We start from the raw sequence: 23,349 nt of genomic DNA, 5'->3' as shown, positions 1-23,349 counted from the left end.
AGATGGCAGAAAGAATGCTATTCTTGGAAAAGTTGAAAAAAGCGGCCAGTAAAAATAAAGAAAATGAGGATCAACATGATTTAACGAATAGTGAACAAGAAGGTCACCTCCCTAAAATTTTATGTATTTGTAATTTTGTCTCAATTTTATTTATTATTTCAACTAAGTATTTAACTATTAAAATTAATTTAGGTACCAATATACATAAAAGCAGCTTGCCGCTATGTGCAAGTAGTCGCGATGAAAATATAGAAAATGATATAAATTATATTAACACATCAGGTAAGCAAAAGAAAATACATCTTTTAATTCAATCGGTTGAAGATTTTTTTGATATTATTTTATTCAGAATATGTGTAGTTCGTCTTGTTGCAAATAGTTGCAGTTTTTTGGGATTTATTATGTAAATAAATAATTGCTTATTGAGTTTCAGGCAATAATTCAGAAGAAAATAAGTTGGTTTCGCGACAAAGATCACCATCTACATCGTCTTCATCGTCATCCTCGTCTTCTAGCTCATCTTCCTGCTCGTCTTCGACTGCAGTAGAAAGTAATTTACAAATAGAAGCTGAACCAAAAACTATCGAATTGACCAATATTAATGATGAAAGTGAAGAAGATAAGGAAGAAAAAGATTTTTCATCAGATGATAGTATCGCAGATCCTCATTATCAGATTGAAAAGAATGATTTATCGTCAGATTCGGATGAAACAGTAGAACAGAATGAAGAAGAAAATATTTCACGTGAATCAAACCAAAACATTACACGAAGGAGGAAAGGACAGCCAGCACTTTGGAAAACGAATGTAGCAAAGCGTCTACGAAATGCAGGGAAAGAATATGTAGGCAAAAATAACAAAGTTATGCGAGAAAGACGATTAGGACCAGGCTGTACAGAAAAGTGCAAGTTAAAGTGTAACACAAGGTTTGATGATGAGACTCGACGCCATATTTTTGATGCATATTATAAATTACCGGATCTGCAAAGTAAAAGAACTTTTGTAGCATTCAATATGTCCTCTATTGTACCTACGTATCAATATAAAAAAGGAACACGTCGAAATAACAACGCATTTTATTTCAATGATAAAGATGGCGAAAAAATTCGCGTTTGTAAGAGTTTTTTTATGTCTACGCTGGATGTATCTGACAGATTTATTCGAACGGTTACAGAAAAATCAAGAAGTGATGTTTCAGGTATTATACTGGAGGATCAGAGAGGGAAACATGGTAATCACAGCCATGTAAATAATAATGTCAAAGATAATTTGAGAAATTTTATTAAGGCGATACCAAAAATAGAAAGCCATTACTGTCGAGCAGATACGCGAAAAGAATATATTGATGGAAGTAAGACTATTGCAGATATTTATAGAGATTATGTGAAACAATGTGAAGAGAAAAGAGAAACAAGTGCTAATTATATCATGTTTAATAGAATATTTAATGGAGAATTTAATATAGCATTTTACCAACCTAAGAAGGATCAGTGTGAGGACTGTGTTGCCTATAATAACGCAACTGGAGAAGATAAAAACCGACTGAAGCCGAAATATGAAAACCATCTAAAAGAAAAAGAGCTATCAAGAATAGAGAAGGCAAAAGACAAGTCAGACGCAGAAGATAAAGAATCAACTATAGTAGCGGTTTATGACTTACAGGCTGTGATGCCATGTCCTAGGGGAGATGTGTCAAATTTCTACTATGTTTCAAAGGTAAATACCTTAAACTTTACAATCTATGACATGAATAATAAAAATGCGCTCTGCTACGTGTGGCATGAAGGAGAAGCAAACAGAGGAGCTATAGAAATAGGGACCTGTGTTTTAGAATATTTAAAAAATCTTGGCAGGGATTTAACAACTGAAGCGAAACTAGATATTATTTTTTATTCTGACAACTGCTGCGGACAGCAAAAGAATAAGTTTATTATTAGTCTGTACATGTTCGCTGTTTCTACTTTTGATTATATCAATAGTATCACGCATAAATTTCTAATAAAAGGTCACACGCAAAACGAAGGTGACAGTGTGCATTCTGTCATTGAAAAAAACATTAAAAAGACTTTGAAATCTGGGCCTATCTATACACCCGATCAGTACATTTCTATAATTCGCACTGCAAAAAAGAAAGGATCTCCTTACAAAGTCATAGAAATGAATCATACAAATTTTTACGATTTAAAATCGCTAGCCTCTGATGTGGGAAGAAATTTTAATAAAAATACTGATAATGAGACTGTGAAGATGACAGATATAAAGATTCTGAAAGTAGATGCTGACCACAAAGGGTTCTTTTTGTATAAAACTTCTTACGGTGAAAATGAATTTAAATTTGTGAAAGTTATTAGCCGAGCATCAAAATCTTTGTACGGAAATTACAGATTGCAATCTGCTTATAAAAAAAGTAACGGAATTTCAGAAAATAAGAAGAGAGGACTACTAGATTTGGTTAACAAAAATATAATTCCAAACTATTATCGACAATTTTACGAAGGGTTATAAAATAAATTATTTATTTTACTTACATTTCCTTGTAGGAATTGATTTTTCTGTTTTTTACTTTTTTGATTACCCACCTATCTTAAAGAATTCGTTTTAATTTGAAGAATTCATGTTTATTTTGATCTCATTAATTTTGAAGAACATTGTTTTTAATACCTAATTCTAAAGCTACTATTATTGATTATAAAACTAATTTTATTTGTTATAAGTACAAAAGTTCTAAACACTGTTGTATATTTTTAATTAGTATTTTTTAAGAGGGTTTAAAGTGAAATTAATGACATAACTTGATTTTTATAATTTTCAATATCGTGAATAAAGACTGATGTCTGAAACCCCCCTTTATATGTCGATTTTTTTTTAAATTTTATTAAAAGTTCTAAAATATTTTTATGTGTTTTAATACTACGATAAATTGTCCTTTAATCAGTAAAGTCAAACCCTCAATAAATCATGTACATTTTGCAGTATGCACTAAAACATTTATAAAGTAATTTAAAAATGCTATTCTCTAAAATTAATCATTTTTAGTTCCGTCGCTATTCTCGCAAACCAGCGATATAATAAGCTACCTGATGCTATGAAAAAAGACAAATTATTTTTATTTAAAAAGAACTTGAAAGAATTATTAACCTTAAGATGTTATTATACAGTTCACGATTTTTTAAATGATAAATCATTATGTTAATTTTAAATTCGCTTCTTTCTGTTCTTTGTTTTCATTTTATGACATAAATAACTAATTCTTATTCAATTAATTTATTTTGTTGTCTGATATTTTAATTAATTAATATATTTACTGAGTGCATTTAATGTAAATAATTTTGAATAATATTTGCTGCCAGCCTGGTAGAAACACGCTGTTCTATAAAATAACTATCAACAACTTTGTAAACCGTGTTTTAGCTAATAAAGTTTGATTTGATTTGATTTGACGATAAAACGTTCCTAACAATTTTAACATCTTTGAATCAATAATAATTATCGTAGCTATCATAGCTTTCATAATTCAAATTACCACGACGTCAAAATTTTGACAAAACAGCTATTCGAATCTCACTCAAGAAGTGAATAAATCACAGTGCAATTGAAACTCAAAGATTGGGAGAGTTCTATATTCCGAAGTAATACCGTTGTTGTCCAAAAACATTCTGCAAGCACTTTAAAAATAAGTCTGGCTCTAGTTGCAGCGTTTTCACTGTGGGAGTAAACAATGTTTAAGGTCGACATTCAGTCGTGAAATCTGTTTCAGCTTCAATGGAAATAAACGTATTGTAAACAATGAATAATCCGACAAAGGATCAGCAGGATGGCATAAAAATAAAACCAGATAAGATAAAATAAGATAGGCTTAATAATTTTGCGTATTTAGAGGCAGTGGAGCACGTTGAAGACACGGGTTAGGAAATCCATCTTACCCCAAAAGAAGCATCCATTCCGATTGGAAATGGGGTGTAACAATTAAACCATCTATATACTGAAAGGCCTAGAGTAGCATCACTACACTTCTGGCCATGGATATCGTGAGAGCCTATCAAATAAAATTAAATACATTATTGATTTCAGTTACATTCCTATTCATGTTATTTGAAAGCACTTGGTAATTCTATTATAGATATTTTTCTTCTCTTTTATTTTATTGTCTCGTAACGATATGTTTCAGTTAACAATGAGCTTATTCCTTTGGCTGATTTAATCTTAATAGTAATATAAACAGAATCAGATGTCCAGTGACATCTTCATCTTTTATCATCATAATCATTATTAATCTTTTATTGTAAGATTTAATTTCTATTCTGTAAGGTAGGTATACTGTGCCTCCTAGGTCCGACGCCAATTTATTGACGTGTATCGATAACCTGACTTGGTATTTTTTGCTGTAAGTTACTATTTCCTCTTTCACTGTGGGAATATTTAGGTCCATTTGTCTGATCTTTTGTGCTTATGTAATGCGGTATTCTTAGCATTGTTCTGAAAGTTTTATTTTGAAGCCTTTCAAGGATCTCGAATTCTAGATTAAGATTGATTTGTTTGCATTCAGCCTCTTTTATGGTTATTGCGTTAAGACGTAACGCTGGAAATAGGAACCTACAATTGAGTTCAAAAGAGGAACGATTCTCTTGCGTTCGTTATTCGGTCTCGGGACGAACAGTCACCTGATTACACGCTTCGATGGCTCGGTAGGCATGGGAAATTGTCGATGATTGATGTCGATAATGTAAAATCTTTTTTGAATGATCTAAATTAAGCACTAAGGTAAGGTATACGGAAGAAGGCCCAGAGGCTGAAGTCCAATGCGTTGGTCGGACCAGATACGCTCTACTCTCAAGACTTCAGTCCACGATGCCATTGGCAGAGCTGAGGATAGACAGGACTGGCGCAAGATAAAGTTATTATAGGAGGTCACGACCCTCAGCATTGAGGATTTTTGACGCAAGCAGAAGAAATTTAGTACTAGAGGAATTAGATGCTTTAAACTAGACAGTAGTGAGGTCGCATGTATGGCGTAGCAGAAAGTTGACCTATTGGCTTGCCTTGGCAAAGCACTTTTAGTGGTAATAGTTAGATGTTAACTGTAATTCTAAATAGAACAAACAATGTCTTGCTAATTGATTTAAATGAGTCATGCAATAAATTTTACCTTGAAAGTTTTGATCGGTCGTGAGTGTGCCACATGGTCTAGGATTGATGGGATTGATCGAATTTTGAAATGTGGTTTGAATTCATGTCTGAGTTGCACTTTCCTCGTATATGTAACTATCCATAACTAAGCAGATTATCTTGGAAATGGACCATCAATGTAGAACGTTTATTTGCTAATTAACTATGATGGAAATTATTAAGACACTCAAAAATATTAAAATTAATATTCCAACGGTTTCATATCCTTATTAGTCTGACCCTAATTAAATGACTTTTGTGGATTCTCTTGTGAATATGCGATACTTATATAAGTTACTTAGTTTCAGTGTAATCTGTTTTAATATATTACAATAAAAGTCTCTAAAATGCATTTTTTTTAATATTGCCCTTGTACGCAGATGAGCATACGATACAATTGATGGTGAGTGGTTACCGTTGTCCATGGACTTCAGCGATGCCAGGGGCAGAGCCAAGCCGCTGTCTACCGTGAAGTACTCTCAACCTCGAAACGAGGCGTTCGTTTGAAGAAGGACATGTCATAGCGCTCGGGAAACACCGTGGAGGGGAGCTCATTTCATAGCCGGATGTTAGGTGGCAAAAAAGATATCTGGAAAAGCACTGTGGATGAACGCAGTGGCTCCAGGTAATACGGATGAACTCTACTCCGTTGGCAGACATTGCGATGACAAAAACGAGAGGATGAAATCATCTCAAAAAACTTTACTGATGGTAGGACCTCTTGTGAGTCTGCGCGGGTAGGTACCACCACCTTGCCTATTTCTGTCGTAAAGCAGTAATGCGTTTCGGTTTGAAGAGTGGGGCAGCCGTTGTAACTATACTGAGACCTTAGAACTTATATTTCAAGGTGGGTAGCGCATTTACGTGGTAGATGTCTATGGACTCCAGTAACCACTTAACACCAGGTGGGCTGTGAGCTCGTCCACCCGTCTAAGCAATAAAAAAATAACAATTCCTCAGAGCACTCCTCAAGGAATGCATTTATCGATACCTACACAATGCCAAGGCAGTCATTGTTCCATCACTGAAAATACTCCGACAGGTTTAAGCGAGTATTTGGTCCAGCGCCGACCTCTCTAGTTACATCTACAATTCTGAATACAGATATACCCGTATGTATTTCCATTGTTCCAAATACTATAGGAGCTTATGACCGAGAAATATATTCGTGTTCAAAGTTATTTATCGAATATTTTAATAAAATATTGATTAATAGAGTATATTATTATATCCATTACAACGCTTTAGTGATGAGTTCTAAAGTCTCAGTATTGTTACAACGGCTGCCCCACCCTGCAAACCGAAACGCATTACTGCTTCACGGCTGAAATAGGCAGGGCGGTTGTACCTAATCGTGCGGACTCACAAGACGTCTTATCACCAGTAATTACGTAAATTAGAATTGTGCGGGTTTTATTTTTACTACACGACATTATTCCTTCACCGTGGAAGTCAATCGTGAATACTTGCTAAGTTCGAATTTCATTAGAAAAATTGGTACTTGCCTGCGGGATTCGAACACCTGTGCGTCGCTAGATACGAATGCACCGGACGTCTTATCCTTTAGGCCACGACGACAACAGAATGAAGTGTGCAGTTGACTCAAGTTCCGTGGCGACATTAGCGGTGTGATTTTTTTTTGTGTGACGGTAACCATGTATCCACAGATTTACTAACCTACCCACAACGACCAATACAAACGCAGATGCGATCGATAAAAGATACACAACTTTCATTAGCCTTTAAGTGTTGACAGTGTCAACGAAGTCTCCGTATTATCTTGATAAATGATTACGGTAAGTAAACGGTCGTGCGGGAATACTGGCAGCTTCATTCCTCAGTGTCGGTTGTCATGGCAACGCACCCCATTTCCCCGATGACTCGGCAGCCGTCGACGCAAAATGTTTTAAGGGACGATTGTAAACTGTGTTATTTTCCAGGAAAAATATCGAGAGATTGTTGGTGTTTGTTATCAGTAATATTGTTGTGGGTTTTTTTTTAAGTCGTTTGTCAATTGACGCTTTCAGTTCAAGATTAGACACGTGCGGATGCGTTATCGGGTTTTTAAAGGGCGCGTTTGTGACCATTTTAATATCAGCTGATGATGGTATTATATCGAAAGACGTAATTTAGTTTAAAAATTTTTTTTTTTTTTCTTTGACACGCATGGTCCACTTAGCTTTGTTTGTTGACTAGAGCGCATGAAAATCACAGTGAACGGGAAAGGCCCACCATATTGTCCGAGTTGTATTGTAATTTATGTAATTAGTGGTGTACTCCCGATGATCGATATTCGACTATAATCATTGACATCTCAAGGTTTAAATTCTTTTGATAAATTACTTTTTGTCATCTGAATTTTTTGTAGAGGATTACAAAATAGTTACAATAATACTACTAAACAAATTTTGATACGATTTTTTCTAAATAAAAAAGAAATAAAACCAGTTGACAGACATAAGAGGAAAAAGCGGTATTAATATCATCGCCTATTTATATTTAGGTAGTTATACTAAAATAGGACGAATATTTGCGCTATACACACTGAAGACGGCACCCGTCCTTGCAAGCTTAAAATGTTCCTAGTGAAATTAGAAAGAAAAAAAAATGGGGCCGAAAATTCGACAGAAAGCAATTAAGAAGATTTGATATTGATGTGTAAAAGGACGAATAATTACAGTATGAGTCGCGTCAACTGCTCTGACAGATGTGGTCAAAATCTCAGTTGTATAGTATGACGCTGACTCTGTCACTTAAACCAGAACGTGTGACTGTTTTTTTGGCAGGAGCAGTACAGCCTTACAATAGATCAGAAAGACTTAGACCGCCAGTATTAAGGATTATCTGACACCTTCAGCTCTAACACTAGGAGCAGGCTCAGGGACCCCGGTAAATGTACTCGTCGAACTCGGCAAAGAGTTCGACGTGCAACCTGATCAATGAATCAGCTCGCTGAGTTTCTCGCCGGATCTTATCAGCGGGTCGCGATTCCGATCCGGTAGTAAATTCATTCGCGAAGCAGCTGCTCTTGAGTTGTTAGGCCTCTTTCGGAGGCGCTCGTGCAGCTATTAGCAAATCCCACCACTCCTGGCTGAGCCTTTGCTCGCCCACTAGTCCTGGTGAAACTGGAAAGGCCTCAGGGCTACCAGTAAACCCTCAATCATAAAAAAAATAAAAATTAAGGATTATCGGCGCAAGAAGACATTAAGCTTCAAATAATTAGGCCCTACCACCAATAATTTGTTTTACCTACTAAACACCCCAGTGCCTAACATTATTTTTCCATTTATGGCCTTGTTTATTCTGCCTCGAACCCCAAATGTTGTTTGATCCTTGGACTGCCCAAAGAAAAATACCTTAATTTCGTAAGTTATCCTCAATGATTCATAATACGTAGTTTTTAAATGAACGAGCCACGTAATTAGAGCTACGTGGAAACGTATGTCAACTAACAATAATGATCCGTGTTATTGGTTTTCGTCATCCAGGGAAAAGCTTTGTTCATTTATCACGGAGCTTAATGGTAATGAAGGGAAATTGTGTTTGTTTTATTATTTTAATGCCAACGAATATATCTGATCAATTTATTTTGATTATGACTTTGTTTGTAATTTCGGGTCACGAAGCTCTTGGGCATTTTATCGAAATTATTATTAACTTCGAAACATGACGTCGAATTATCAGATGTGTTGTATAATGACTGTTCCATCCAGCAAATTGGAAGGAATTGCTGGTTCGCTACAGAAATAGCCTGAATTATGGTAGCTTCTGTGAAAAGAAACCTAAGCGATAAAGCATAAGTACCCCTATATGGTTTAAATTGTTGACTGGCAGATTCCTAACATATTCACAAACCGTGGAAGTTTTAGCCGGCAATTTGGTCTATAAAACAAACAGACTAATACTCGTAATTAAATTTCTGCCCACACAATTATGTTGAAACAATGATATTAAAATATCAAAATTATATGTATATTAGTGGTTTTTTGTAGGTTGTTTTTGTTTATCAATGACATATTAATGAACCCATTTAAATCATAGAATGTTTGTGAAGTTACCGAAATATTTATATATAACCTTGGTTTAGAAATTTGAGATATAGCTTAAATAAGAGGAATCGAGAAGAGATGGTTGGGCGTCGTTTAACTCCGCACGGGTAAAAATCATCTTCCTGTCCATTTTGGCCACGAAGTAGTTATTTCGGACTTAAAAGATGACACTATACAACTGAGACTTAGACCTCATATCTGAACGTGGGTGGCGCGTTTTGTGGAAGTCTATGGGCTCTGATAAATAAATAAATAAAATAAAAAGCCTTTTATTTCCTGCCAAAATACAAAGTAAATAGGTATATAATAGTTTTATTTTTCTTAACTAATGTTTGGCAGGAACCCATTAAACATGGTGAGGCCTCCTCCAAGTCTTTCCATTTGGTTCTATTTTGGGCTAACTGTATCCATCGAGGGCCAGCAATAGCTTTAATATCGTCCTCCCATTTTGATATCGGGCGACCCTTTTTTCTTTTTCCTTTTGGCCCTTCCCATGCAGTTATCCTTGCAGTCCATCTCTGGTCCTTAAGTCTTGCTACATGACCAGCCCACTTCCATTTCCAGTTTCTGGCATATTCAAGAGAATCTATAGATTTTGTTTTTTCTCTTATTTTTGTGTGTCTGATTTTTTTAATCTTTCTTATAAACATATACAAAATTAAACAACAGAATACTTAAATTTGTTCACACATTACTAAACTCACAGTACGATTCTCTATTGATAAGTCTTCTAACAGCTTAGTGCTCATCATTGTCGAACCTATATTTTTCAGTATTTCTTTTTCTTTTTATTACTCATTCATTTCATGAATTTGCTTTTATTTTATTGTCCTCGTAGGCAGACGTGCACACCGCCCACCTGATGGTGAGTGGTTACCGTTACGCCAGTACCAGGGGCAGAGCCAAGCGGATGCCTACCGCTTAAAATACTCCCCATAATTATTACAATATTTTTTTTTTGTTTTTTTTTTAAACAATCACGCCACGTTAACTGTTCCCGTGATAAGTTCGTAAAGAACTTGTGTTACAGGTACCAGATAACGGAAATAAATGTAAGATTTTTATTATACACATACATATATTTAATATACATCCATAACCCTGGAAAAGACATTTATATTTATCATACAAATATCTCCCCTTGGCGGGATTCGAACCCGCGACCCCCTTGTTTAGTGACCATGTCACTTACCACTACACCAGACGGCCGTTAGATTTGTTTTAGACGGTATGTTAACGAATTAACGTCGCGTCATACATTGATGGCTGTGATTGGCCAACGATGACGTCATATCGCACGAACCAATCACAAAACAGGAAACGCAATAGTGGCGGCACCAATTGTCAAAATTTAAAAAATTATAACACGAAGAAAAATGATGGACGCGCATTTCAATTCTATAATTGTAAAATAATTAAAAATAATAAAATGAGTGTTTGAAGAAGTAAACGCATTTATTCATTTTCTTGGCCACCTCAAGATACATCTGAGAAATAGATTAATTAATTAACAATAATTGTATTATATTTTGACTCGTAAATGAATCTATCTATAACAGATTTACCAACATCAATGTTTTTAATTGAACAGTGAAAAGCGTAGTTCGAATAAAACCTACATTTTTATTCTGATTGCTTCCACTGTTATACCTAGCCCGAGCGATATTAATGATGACAGTGACATTGCCGGTCCGGACACCTCTTTATAAAAGACCACCGGAATAACGCCTCGGAACCATTATTCAGTCTACCTTGAAATAGACTTCGCACAATGTTCGAGGTAATTATCGGGAAATTCGACAAGTTTCATGAATTTTAAAAGAGTCCATTAGTAGTTGAAGTTTGATGCCCCTTATACATCCAACGCTGTTAATTAATTGCAAAACAGCATTACGATGAAAGAGTTTTATTTATTTATTTATTGCTTAGATGGGTGGATGAGCTCACAGCCGACCTGGTGTTAAGTGATTATTGGAGCCGATAGACATCTACAACCTAAATGCGCCACCCACCTTGAGATATAAGTTCTAAGGTCTCAGTATAGTTACAACGGCTGCTTCACGGCAGAAATAGGTGGGGTGGTGGTACCTACCCGTGCGGACTCACAAGAGGTTCAACCACCAGTAAAGGTCACCGCCTAACTGCTGGTAAGTTCATTCGTCATCTGAATTCTGACACTAACATTGAGGTATATTGAAGTTTAAATAGCATTGGACTACGGTAGATAGCATGACACGATGGTACAGTAGCTTTGTAACCTTGACTGCCAGGCCCAAGACCGTCGATTTGATTTCTATATCAGGGTGTTTTTTCTCTTTGTCTAGGTATTTATTAAACGCATATCAGTCTCTGATTTCCATAACATAGGGAATCCTAGCTGCCAAAATGAAGTGGCGTATGACGTTGCGTGACATGTGCGATGTGTTATTATCTTTATATTAATACACACACAACACATACAACACACACACACACACGCACGCACGCACGCACGCACGCACGCACGCAAGCACGCACGCACGCACGAACGCACGCACGCACGCTCACACGCACGCTCGCACGCACGCACGCTCGCACGCACGCACGCACGCACACACATATTATTATATGCTCTTTTGTTTGATAAAGTCTGTGGTCCAACTTATAATTTCAATTAATTATAATCGAATTTCTACTACTGGGGGACCGCTAGTATATTTATCACATTACTCATAATGGCACTCAATTAAGCGCTGTGTTGATGACAACAACGAAGATTTCACTGTCTCTCGAGTGTAAAATAGCCTAGAATCTCCATACCGGAAGCTGCCGACGTAATCGGCTGCATAAGCCTATATTATCACAGACGAATGAACAAGACGTAATTAATGCAGTCAATTAATCCACGTTTGATCTCAAATTAGAATGTCTACTGTGCTAATGTCGAGAGCATTACATTTCTGGGTGAGGTGGGATATTGTTATATCGATAATTCCGATAATATCATTATGGAACACGCTTGACTAGTTATTTTAAACGTGTAAAGAGCTGAACTTCTGAATTCCAAGATGTCATGTTTATTGCTTAGATGGGTGGTCGAGCTCACAGTCCACCTGGTGTTAATTGGTTACTGGAGCACATAGACATCTACAATGTAAATGCCGCCACCCACCTTGAGATATCAGTTCTAAGGTCTCAAGTATAGCTACAACGGCTGACCCACCCTTCAAATCGAAACGCATTACTGCTTCACGGCAGAAATAGGTGGGGTGGTGGTGGTGCCTACCCGTGCTGACTCACAAGAGGTCCTGTCACCAGTATTTACGCAAATTATAATTTTGCGGGCTTGATTTTTATTACACGATGTTATGCCTTCACCGAGGAAGTCAGTCTTGAACATTTGTTAAGTACGTATTTTATTAGAAAAGTTGGCATTTACTCGTGCGGACTCACAAGAGGTCCTACCACCAGTAATTACGCAAATTATAATTGCGATGGCGAATCGCCATGCATCGTGTTTGAAGAGTGGGACAGTTGTTACATCATACTCTGTCTCTTTAGATTGGGCACGGTATTGAAGTGCCCTTAGTGGTAAATTACTGTTTGGCTGTGAGATGAAGTGAAATTTGCGCTTCTGAATTTACTACACGATGCGATGCCTTGTCGCAGTAGCTGTGATAGATTAGAAGATATTTGACAGAAGTCTGAAACGCGCTAACGACATTCTCAAAATAAGCTTGCATATATTATTATACAAGTTACGAAAAACAATATGGTCTTCCGATCCACTAACGGTGCTTCTAGGTACCCCAAGCACCGGTCATCGTTCTCGTCGGACCCGCCGCTTGCGACGAAGGGCTCTACAAGTAATTTAACCCACAGACACAGCACACTGAGTTTCTCGCCGGATCTTCTCAGTGGGTCGCGTTTCCGATCCGGTGGTAGATTCTGCGAGGCACGGCTCTTGCTAGGGTTCCCGTTAGCAACAACGGCAGGTTTGAGCCGCGTGAGCTCACCTACTCGTCCGGTTACGCTGATATGGTCTCAGACCATCAGCTTAGGTAGGAAAAATAAAAACATTATTGTCAATCTACCGAGAAATTTCACCCGCTCAGTGGAAGATCTTCCCTTTGTAGTTTCCCTCATCTTTTATCGTGTAATATTCGTGACACAATAGCAGTTTTTTTTTTTTAAATACAATCTCGTAGAATTTCTCGGTAGCACTCAGATAACCAATTTATTTACGTAGTCGAGCCAACATATTACTTCTGGGACCGATTTTATGCGTTACTGTATTATTTTTTTCTCTTTTAAATATTAAAATTACGTCATAACCTCGTTTTTATGGGGAAATAAAATGGATATTAAATATTTGGAGGGTAATATAGCGGTTATTACTATATGTATTCTTGGAATTCGTTTCTCTAGGCACTCGTAGATGATGCGTCAGGATTACTATGGACTCTGATAAACTGTTTATTTATTGCAATATTGGAGCAGAGAGCTTTTTTTATTGTGTACATGTATGAGTGTGCTCACGGCCCATTTTGTGCTAATTATTACGGAGCTTAAAGACAATGTGAATGCCACCATGGGTCAAGAGAAGTGCGCTGAATCAAAAACAATAGTGGTGCCTAGCTGATGTGTTCTATAATCCGGTAGTAACTTCAGATCAAGTTTTCTGTTTGGCAATAATAATTTTGACTTAATACCTCAAATGCCCGACGCCCTCACGCTAGGTGGAGATCTGTGCAGGGTGGCTAGCAGGAGCTGGATGAGAGAAGCCGAGGTTCGTGCTCAGTGGCAAGCAATTGGAGAGGCCTATGTCCAGCAGTGGACTGCTATAGGCTGAGGATGATAATGATACCTCAAATAAAATCGAGGGAAAGAGACTGCGCGGGCGCAGTCCGACAAGGTGGTTCGACCAAATTCGCACCACACTAGAGATCCCATTCCATGACGCCCTTCATGCGGCCAATGATCGGAGGCGCTGGCGTGACATTACAAGGAGCAAAATTCTGTCGACATATAATGATCACGACCCTCAGCAGTGAGGAAACGACGCGAGGAGGAGGTTGGAGTCCTGGGATACCCCGCTGGTACATAGGGCCCTCACAAGTTGTTTCCACCTCACCCTGTCTTGTATTTGCTCCTTAACGTCATTCCAGGTCTGGCCGGCAGCCCTCATCTCGCACTCCACGGTGCGCCGCCAAGTGTGTACAGGGCGACCAGGTCTTCTCCTGCCACCAGTAGAAACCAATCTGGGATTCAAATGCCCGAACACGCCAAATCAAGCTGACACTGTTCGACCACATTGTCAGAAGTGTTCTTCTGTTTATTCAAGTGGGACCTGGAGAGTTATGAAGACACTCAAGAACCAACTACAGGTGTTTGTAAAAAAATGCTCGAGGTCCATACTCCGCACATTCTGGCCAGATACTGTAAAGACCTCTGGACAAAATGTAATCAAAACACATCGCGCAAAACACTACGATATAGGTACTTCAAATCAAGTAAAACATTATCGAATATTGCTATTTAAAAGACAAACTAGAAAAATGATAAATTTGGCTTTATATTTTCCACTGCAGAGACTTCGTTGTTAATAAAATGCTTGTAAATAACCGCTATAGTTCACGCGACCTATTATTAAGCCCCCATACGGGGTGTTTTTGAGGTGAAATATTACTTTTAGTAATGCTTAAGGAAACCGATATAGGTGGGTCGTTTAAAAACTGTATTGAAAATAGGTCTTTGTCACAATTGTTAAGTAATCAATCATTTAATTATCACTAGTAATTACCCAAATTGTAATTTTTGCGCCTCTTGACTTTGATTACACGATGTTATTCCTTCATCGTGGAAGTCTTGAAAATGCTTTAAGTAAGTGTTGAATTTGAAAAATTGTATGCGGAAGTGGCATTGGATTGTTTCCACATTAAGAAAACCCCGATGTCCACCTATCCAAGAGAGCACTGACCTAGAAAGCATCTGGTAAAAGGAAAAGAGGCCGTACCAGAACAGCTTGGCGTCGCTCAGTAAAGCAGGAACTGGGCGTCTTGAGCACGACGTGGAAGGTGGTAGAACATGCTACCCAAGACCGATGCAAATGGAAGAATTTCATTCGAGCCCTACACCCCAGCAGAAGATAATAGGAAAAAAGAAGAAGAAGATGCGGGACTTGAACACCGGTCACTCAATACGATTATATTTGGACATCTATTTAGGCCACGACAACTTATAGTGGTAATCCAAATTGAATTATTTCGATACAAACGATTATTATTCTAAGCCTCCCCTTAATACCCCTCGAATTGATTTGACACAACCGACGATCAGATTTCAATACCCTAAAATTTTAATTCACCGTTAACCCTAATAAATCGTGGGACAACAATGGCCGCTTAAACTGTCTTAAGAACCCTATTATGTGCAGAAGCACAAAAATACAAAACGTATTATCATCAGCCCAGCGACCCGGAAATCAATTGACGGCTCCACCGACGAATTCCGTACGGGCCAGTGCTGTGAAATCGATCGGGTGTAGTTTCACGCGTGTATTAATTATTTCACGAAAAAATATTTTATATATTTTGATTGAGAATTTTTCAGTACTATGGTCCCCTGGTAGTCGAAATTCGACTATAACTAATGGAAATTATAAGTTTGTACTCTATTATGATCCTATTGTCAAGAACTATTATACTTCTTTTTAATCGCAGATTTCATCAAGACTACACTTTAAACAAATATTAATAAAGAGAAAACAATATTTAATCTATACTCAATTTGACAGACTATAACTGACAGGATTTTTGGCGGGAACGCGAGGAGTGAAGTTGTGTGATTTGTTTTATTTTGTCTATTTAGTGTTTCTTCAGGTTTAAATGTGTAATAACGGTGGTTTATTAACTGTTTAATATCTGTGAAAGTGCACAAATGTGGGAAAATGAAACAAAGCCGCTGGACGCAACTTCTCGGGATCCTCCAAAAAGTCCACTGAAAAAATCTTAGTAAATGACCACCATTTTACTAAGATTATATTTCATTCCATATCATCTCATTTCATTTAATTTCATCCCAGTTGATTAACGTCTCAAATTAATCATTTTCATTTCATTTTCATTTCATTTCACTCCATATTATCATTTTTCATAAAAATAAGAATATAAACTAAAATAAGACATGACTTAAAGGTCTTAGTTACCAGGTCATAAAATCACTTAAAAAAAATCTATAACTGACAGATTGCAAAGAAATGTTTAGCAATAAACAAATAGTATGCATGCGTGTGTGTGTCAAATACATGGTAGTGTGTGTAATGTTTTCTTTATTGATTTAATTTATCTTTTATGCATTATTTAAAAAAAAAATATTAGCATTGTGCACTCCTTCTCTATATTCTCTATAAGTGTGAGAAATTTCATACTCCTCCGTCCGCGCAATTTTCGTAAAAAGGGATACAAAGTTTTTGCTTCACATATTAATATATAGATAATATTGGGCGATTTCATTATAAAAATAGACTTAAGTCAGCAATATCATATCAAACTGATTTACTGTGGTCAATTGGTTACGATGACTATGAGTATAATCTCGTTTGTTAAATTAGCAATGTTTTCACGTTGCCCCATGAACTTCCTCAATCACATCTACGCCAGAGTTTCGCTAAAGATGTAGGGTGTGGTCTTGATGAGGGCGGATCATTAATTGTTTTTAGTATAAAAAATAAGACATATAAGTTAGGAACAACATAAATACCAAACAAGGAATTCTAGCGGTAATTTAATGACATTTGGCCCAAGCCTTAGACAAGACTACTGGTGGTAGGACCTCTTGTGAGTTCGCACGGGTAGGTACCACCACCCCGCCTATTTTTGCCGTGAAGCAGTAATGGGTTTCGGTTTGAAGGGTGGGGCAGCCGTTGTAACTATACTCAGACCTTAGAACTTATATCTCAAGGTGGGTGGCGCATTAACTTTGTAGATGTCATGGGCTCCTTTACAGACAACCAATAATTTTTTGCTTGTTACCATTTCAATGCACTTAAGTGTATGTTTCTTAGTAGATATCAATAAACCACAACACGATTTAAATGGCCAGGCGTGGTAATAAAAAAATAATGATACTGAAAGTAAAGCCGCCCCGCACCCATCGCGTTTTTCTCTGTAATGAAATCCGAAACTCGGTGCCTTGTTTCCGAAGTTCTTAGCGTACCTTAATAATTGTTTCGACTTACTTCGTACGGACACAATAGCTAGCGTATCGACGTAATTAGAAAGATCCTTGTTGTGTAGCTTGTTATGTGTTGTTGGTGAAAGTGAAACTGTTTATTAGCCGCCTGTGATGTGTGGGCGTTTTTAACTTCCGCACTCACTATTCACGGGTCACGCATATGGTCAAAACTCGGTTGAGAAGATTTTATCTCGCGTTTACTTTTCCACAATTACGTGATTATAGTCCATATTAATGACCGGCTATGGAATGAGCTCCCTTCCACGGTGTTTCACGAGCGCTATGATTAGTCTTTCTTCAAACGAGGCTTGTGGAGAGTATTAAGCGGTAGGCAGCGGTTTGGCTCTGCCCCTGGCATTTCTGAAGTCCATGGGCGACGGTAACCTCTCACCATCAGGTGGGCCGTATGCACATCTGCATACAAGGATAATAAAAAAAATTAGTCCTTTGACTGCCGTGTAGGTCACCGGTGTCCTACGCGGCGCACTGAAGTAATTATGTCGATTACTGTTACTAAGGGCTTGGTTTTTATTTATTTATTTTTCTTGCTTAAATAGGTGGATGAGCTCACAGCCCATCTGGTGTTAAGTGTTTACTGGAGCCCATAGACATCTACAACGTAAATGCCGCCACCCAACTTGATATGAGCTCTAAGGTCTCAGTATAGTTACAACGGCTACCCCACCCTTCAAACCGAAACGCGTTACTGTTTCAGGGCAGAAATAGGCGGGGTGGTGGTACCTACCCGTGCGGACTCACAAGAGGTCGTGCCACCAGTAAGTAATTACGCAAATTATAATTTTGCAGGTTTGATTCTTATTGCACGATATTATTCCTTCACCGTGGAAGTCAATCGTGAATAGCTGTTAAGAGCATATTTTATTAGAAAAATTGGTACCCGCTTGCGGGATTCGAACACCGTTGCATCGCTCAACACGAATGCACCGGACGTATCATCCGTTAGGCCACGACGACTTCAAAAGTTAAATTTTTTGTACATAACATAAACATACACATAAATAAAAGGCATTAAAGATAATAAACGCCCAGACAAAGAGCAAACAAATCCACGAATGTTTGTATAACAAGCAATCAAACTTTTTATTTGAGGGGATTCCCCGAAGAGTGTCACTGAAAAACGCGAACAAGTATGTTCGGAAACGAAGATTGTCGCGTACGATTTGGCTTAAACTTTTTATGAATTACCATGAATATTTGCCGATAACGCATTCAGGCGAAGAGTTTGGCGGTACAGGTCAGCAGACTGGGATGGAATGCGTGAATTTTACGCATCCTACCCATGGGGGCGGCTCTGCTTTTCCTCCGATGATCCTGACGTCTGTGCGGACCGACTTAAAGACGTGGTGCTTCAGGGAATGGAATTATTCATTCCTTCTTCTGAGGTGCCCGTTGGGGGTCGCAGCAAACCCTGGTATAATAAAGCCAGTAGGGATGCTGCACGCCTCAAGCGGTCTGCATACGTAGCATTTAATGTTGCTAGGAGATGCCGGGATCCTGATATCTCGGAGAAAAGGCGGAAATTTAACGCCGCCTCTAGGTCCTATAAGAGGGCTATTGCCAAGGCGAAGTCGGAGCACGTTGCCAGAATTGGCGAGCGACTGAATAGCTATCCCTCTGGGAGCCGTGCTTTCTGGTCGCTAGCTAAGGCTGCAGAAGGTAACTTCTGCAGGTCTAGCCTTCCACCACTGCGTAAGTCCAATGACAGTCTGGCTCATAGTGCGAAGGAGAAGGCTGACCTTCTGGTCAAGCTCTTTGCCTCATACTCGACTTTGGATGACGGGGGAGCCACGCCGCCCAACATCTCCCGGTGTGACAGCTCCATGCCTGAGATTCGCATCACACAGCGTGCGGTCAGGCAGGAGCTTCGGCTTCTTGATGTCCATAAGTCGAGTGGGCCAGATTGCATCCCCGCAGTGGTTTTAAAAACATGCGCCCCTGAATTGACACCCGCGCTAACGCGTCTATATCGCCTCTCGTACAATACCAACAGGGTTCCGTCTTCATGGAAGACTGCTCATGTCCACCCTATCCCCAAGAAGGGTGACCGGTCGGACCCCTCGAATTACAGACCTATCGCGATAACTTCCTTGCTTTCCAAGGTGATGGAGCGAATCATAAACATCCAACTTCTTAAGTATCTTGAGGATCGCCAGCTGATCAGTGACCGGCAGTACGGTTTCCGTCATGGTCGCTCAGCTGGCGATCTTCTTGTATACCTCACACATAAATGGGCTGAAGCCTTGGAAAGTAAGGGCGAGGCTCTCGCTGTGAGCCTTGACATCGCGAAGGCCTTCGACAGGGTCTGGCATAGGGCACTTCTATCGAAGCTTCCAGCATACGGGATCCCTGAGGGACTCTGCAAGTGGATCGCTAGCTTTTTGGATGGACGGAGCATCGCAGTTGTCGTTGACGGCTGCTGCTCCGATACCATGACCATCAACGCTGGTGTTCCACAAGGTTCGGTGCTCTCCCCCACGCTTTTCATACTGCATATCAATGACATGCTATCTATTGATGGCATGCATTGCTATGCGGATGACAGCACGGGGGATGCGCGATATATCGGCCATCAGAGTCTCTCTCGAAGCGTTGTACACGAGAGGCGATTAAAACTTGTGTCTGAAGTGGAGAACTCTTTGGGGCGGGTCTCCAAGTGGGGTGAACTGAATTCAGTTCAGTTCAACCCATTGAAGACACAGGTTTGCGCGTTCACTGCGAAGAAGGACCCTTTTGTCATGGCGCCGGAATTTCAAGGAGTATCCCTGCAGCTTTCCGCGAGTATCGGGATTCTGGGGGTCGATATTTCGAGCGATGTCCAGTTTCGGAGTCATTTGGAAGGTAAAGCCAAATTGGCCTCTAAAATGTTGGGAGTTCTCAACAGAGCGAAGCGGTATTTCACGCCTGGACAGAGACTTGCGCTTTATAAAGCGCAGGTCCGACCTCGCGTGGAGTACTGCTCTCACCTCTGGGCCGGGGCTCCCAAATACCAGCTACTTCCATTTGACTCCATACAGAAACGGGCTGTTCGGATGGTCGATAGTCCTGCTCTCGCGGATCGCTTGGAACCTCTGGGTCTACGGAGGGACTTCGGTTCTCTCTGTGTTTTATACCGCATGGTCCATGGGGAATGCTCTGAGGAATTATTCGAGATGATTCCCTCATCTCCTTTTTATCATCGCACCTCCCGCCATCGGAGCAGAGTTCATCCATATTATCTGGAACCGCTGCGTTCATCGACAGTGCGTTTCCAAAGATCTTTTTTGCCACGTACCATCCGGCTTTGGAATGAACTCCCCTCCACGGTGTTTTCCGAGCGCTATGACATGTCCTTCTTCAAACGAGGCTTGCGGAGAGTTCTTTATGGTAAGCAGCGGCTTGGCTCTGCCCCTGGCATTGCTGACGTCCATGAGCGACGGTGACCACTTACCATCAGGTGGGCCGTATGCTCGTCTGCCTACAAAGGCAATAAAAAAAAAAAAAAAAAAAAAAAAAAAAAAAAAAAAAAAAAAAAAAAAAAAAAAAAAAAAAAAAAAAAAAAAATCATAACAAAATTATATTGTTTCTTTAACACAAAAACTTTAACCCTTTGACTGCCGTGCAGGTCACCGGTGACCTACGCGGCGCACGCTGAAACGACTTTGTAGGTTTCTCTCTTCGATCTTCTTATTAAGGCGCCGGAATATTTAATAGACTCTAGGAAATACGAATCCGCACGATACTGAGAATGAATCTATTTCTAAGAGACATAAGGGACTAAAACATACATTAACAAACAAAAGAAGGCAAATTTAGGAAATCCAACTGGCGGTACACACTGTGTACCAACACAACACCAAAACCACAAAATGATAAAATTTCATTAATTTGTCAATAACAAATAAAGTTAGTTATGATTTATTAATATTTTATTTTCTGTGTTTAGTTATACAATAATTGCCTTAGCCTTAGCTTTAACAACATTTAACTTTAGGGGCATCCGCTAAAAGTCGATAGTTTCCATACGAAAAACAACATTTTTAAAGTATTTAAATTATATTCATGGCCGTACCCTCAGTTGTTATCTTTGTACGACCGAAACGTAATAAATGGAATTCATTGGAAAAGTGAGTCTTAATTACTGTCACTATGTGTAGTGGACTGTAGTAATAAATAAATAAATACTAGGGTCAGCAGACTAAAGCACATAAGTCAAAAAACTCTACTTTACAGGAATTAAAAAAAACTATTTAGAATCTTATACATTAACAAACTTAATAATGTTTATTTGAATTATATAAGTCTATAACACTAACTTATTATTAAAATTAAATATTTTAAAGTAAATGTGATTATTTAATAATTAGATGACTTAAGTTATAAGGAACACAATAATAGTATGAGTTAAGTGAAAAAGATCAACAATTAAGATATATATTATAATAATATAAGTCATAAATATAAATAACAACTCAATGGTTAATTAAAATTCTTCTTCTTCATAGAGTTCTAAAATATCTGGGTCAGTATTTCGTAAAGTTTCCAACGTGGGAAGACTTATGTAAAATTCATGGAAAATATCTAGTATTAAAGGAAGCAGCGAAATTAAATCTTTTTTTTTTCTCGATGGATATGGGTAATGGCTGTATAGATATTATATCATCAGTTTGAGAACCCCCTATGGATGATCTCCTTTTCATAGCAACTGTCTTTATAAAATTGTCACTTTCATCTAACGGTTTCATTAAACATCCTCGGCAGACAGGTTCACGTTTACCATGCACAGTAAAAAAGTATTTTTATGTCTTCATTCTAAGCTTTTGCTTTTCAGGTTCAATAGCTTGTATTCTTTGCTTAGATTTATCTTGAATTTCCATTAAAGACGCCAAGTATGCAGATCTTTTTGCATATGACCCCATTTGCCAATATTCTGCAAATATGGCATGCCTATCAGTTAATGGTATACGTTCTTTACATTTCATTCTGCAAACAGGTAACTCTTTCAAATTCAAATTCATTTATTTCAACTTAGATGTCAGTATAACACACTTGTTGAATGTCAAAATATAAATAACAATGTTATCTCTACCACCGGTTCCAAAAAAAGCCACAGTCCTGAGAAGAACCAGCGAAACAAACTCAGCGGGCTTTTTTTTTTGTTTTTTCTCATATATATATTTTTTTCATAGTGCGATCTGATATACATTTTCCTTTTAAAGTTTTGTATGCCTGTCCAAGTTACGTTTTATTTATTTTTCTCTTTTTATAGTACGTATACTCTTTTTTGGAGACACATTAGGATTCAGTGAAATTTCATCACAAGTACTTGAACTTGATGTGATTGGAAGTCTCGGTAATTCATAACATGGATCTCGTACAGAATCATCACTAAAGAAGTCAAGTACAGAATAGTATGTTAAACTACTGACTTGATCTGATGATGTTGACGGTATAGGATCGTCTACTACTAGGTTCTCTGTGTTCAAAATCGACTATTGATTTACATTTTCTGAAAAAGGATAAGACAATTATCTATTTATATTGATATAATATTGATATAATTACGTAAATTGCAAATCATAATTTTGAAGATATATGAAAATATACCTTCATTGCTTTCCAGATGAGTGGATAACGCCATTTCAACTAATTTCTTGCCTCTTTGAATATCCATCTTAAATAATTAAAATACTTAAGCACTCACACACAACTAAGTAACCAACAAACTGTGCACAATCGACAACATTAGTAAATTAAAACCACTTACCGAAGTATTGTTTACGTTATAAATATTTTTAAGTAACCACTTTCTCTAAAGAAATGTTACATTTTGATGTTCTTTATAACATAAGTCAGACTTCTTACGTTAATAACTTTGTACTTATGGTGTTCCTTAGAACATAAGTCCAGTTATGTTTTTTAG

General features: G+C 38.1%; 1 protein-coding gene across 1 annotated transcript; it reads left to right on the top strand.

The window, feature by feature from the left end:
- The first annotated feature begins 2 nt into the window (after positions 1–2).
- Positions 3–15,939, top strand: LOC134201577 (uncharacterized G-patch domain protein DDB_G0278987-like). The gene is made up of 5 exons (XM_062676713.1): positions 3–102; positions 434–745; positions 1,325–1,716; positions 15,196–15,385; positions 15,917–15,939. The coding sequence occupies exons 1-5, from the start codon at positions 3–5 to the stop codon at positions 15,937–15,939; spliced, it is 1,017 nt and encodes a 338-aa protein (XP_062532697.1).
- The last annotated feature ends 7,410 nt before the right edge of the window (positions 15,940–23,349 follow it).

This window comes from Bombyx mori, chromosome 28 (genome assembly GCF_030269925.1).
Source record: "Bombyx mori chromosome 28, ASM3026992v2".
Lineage (NCBI taxonomy): Eukaryota > Metazoa > Arthropoda > Insecta > Lepidoptera > Bombycidae > Bombyx > Bombyx mori.
The sequence above is the reverse complement of the archived record's forward strand: the minus strand, read 5'-3'. Positions and strand labels throughout refer to the sequence as shown.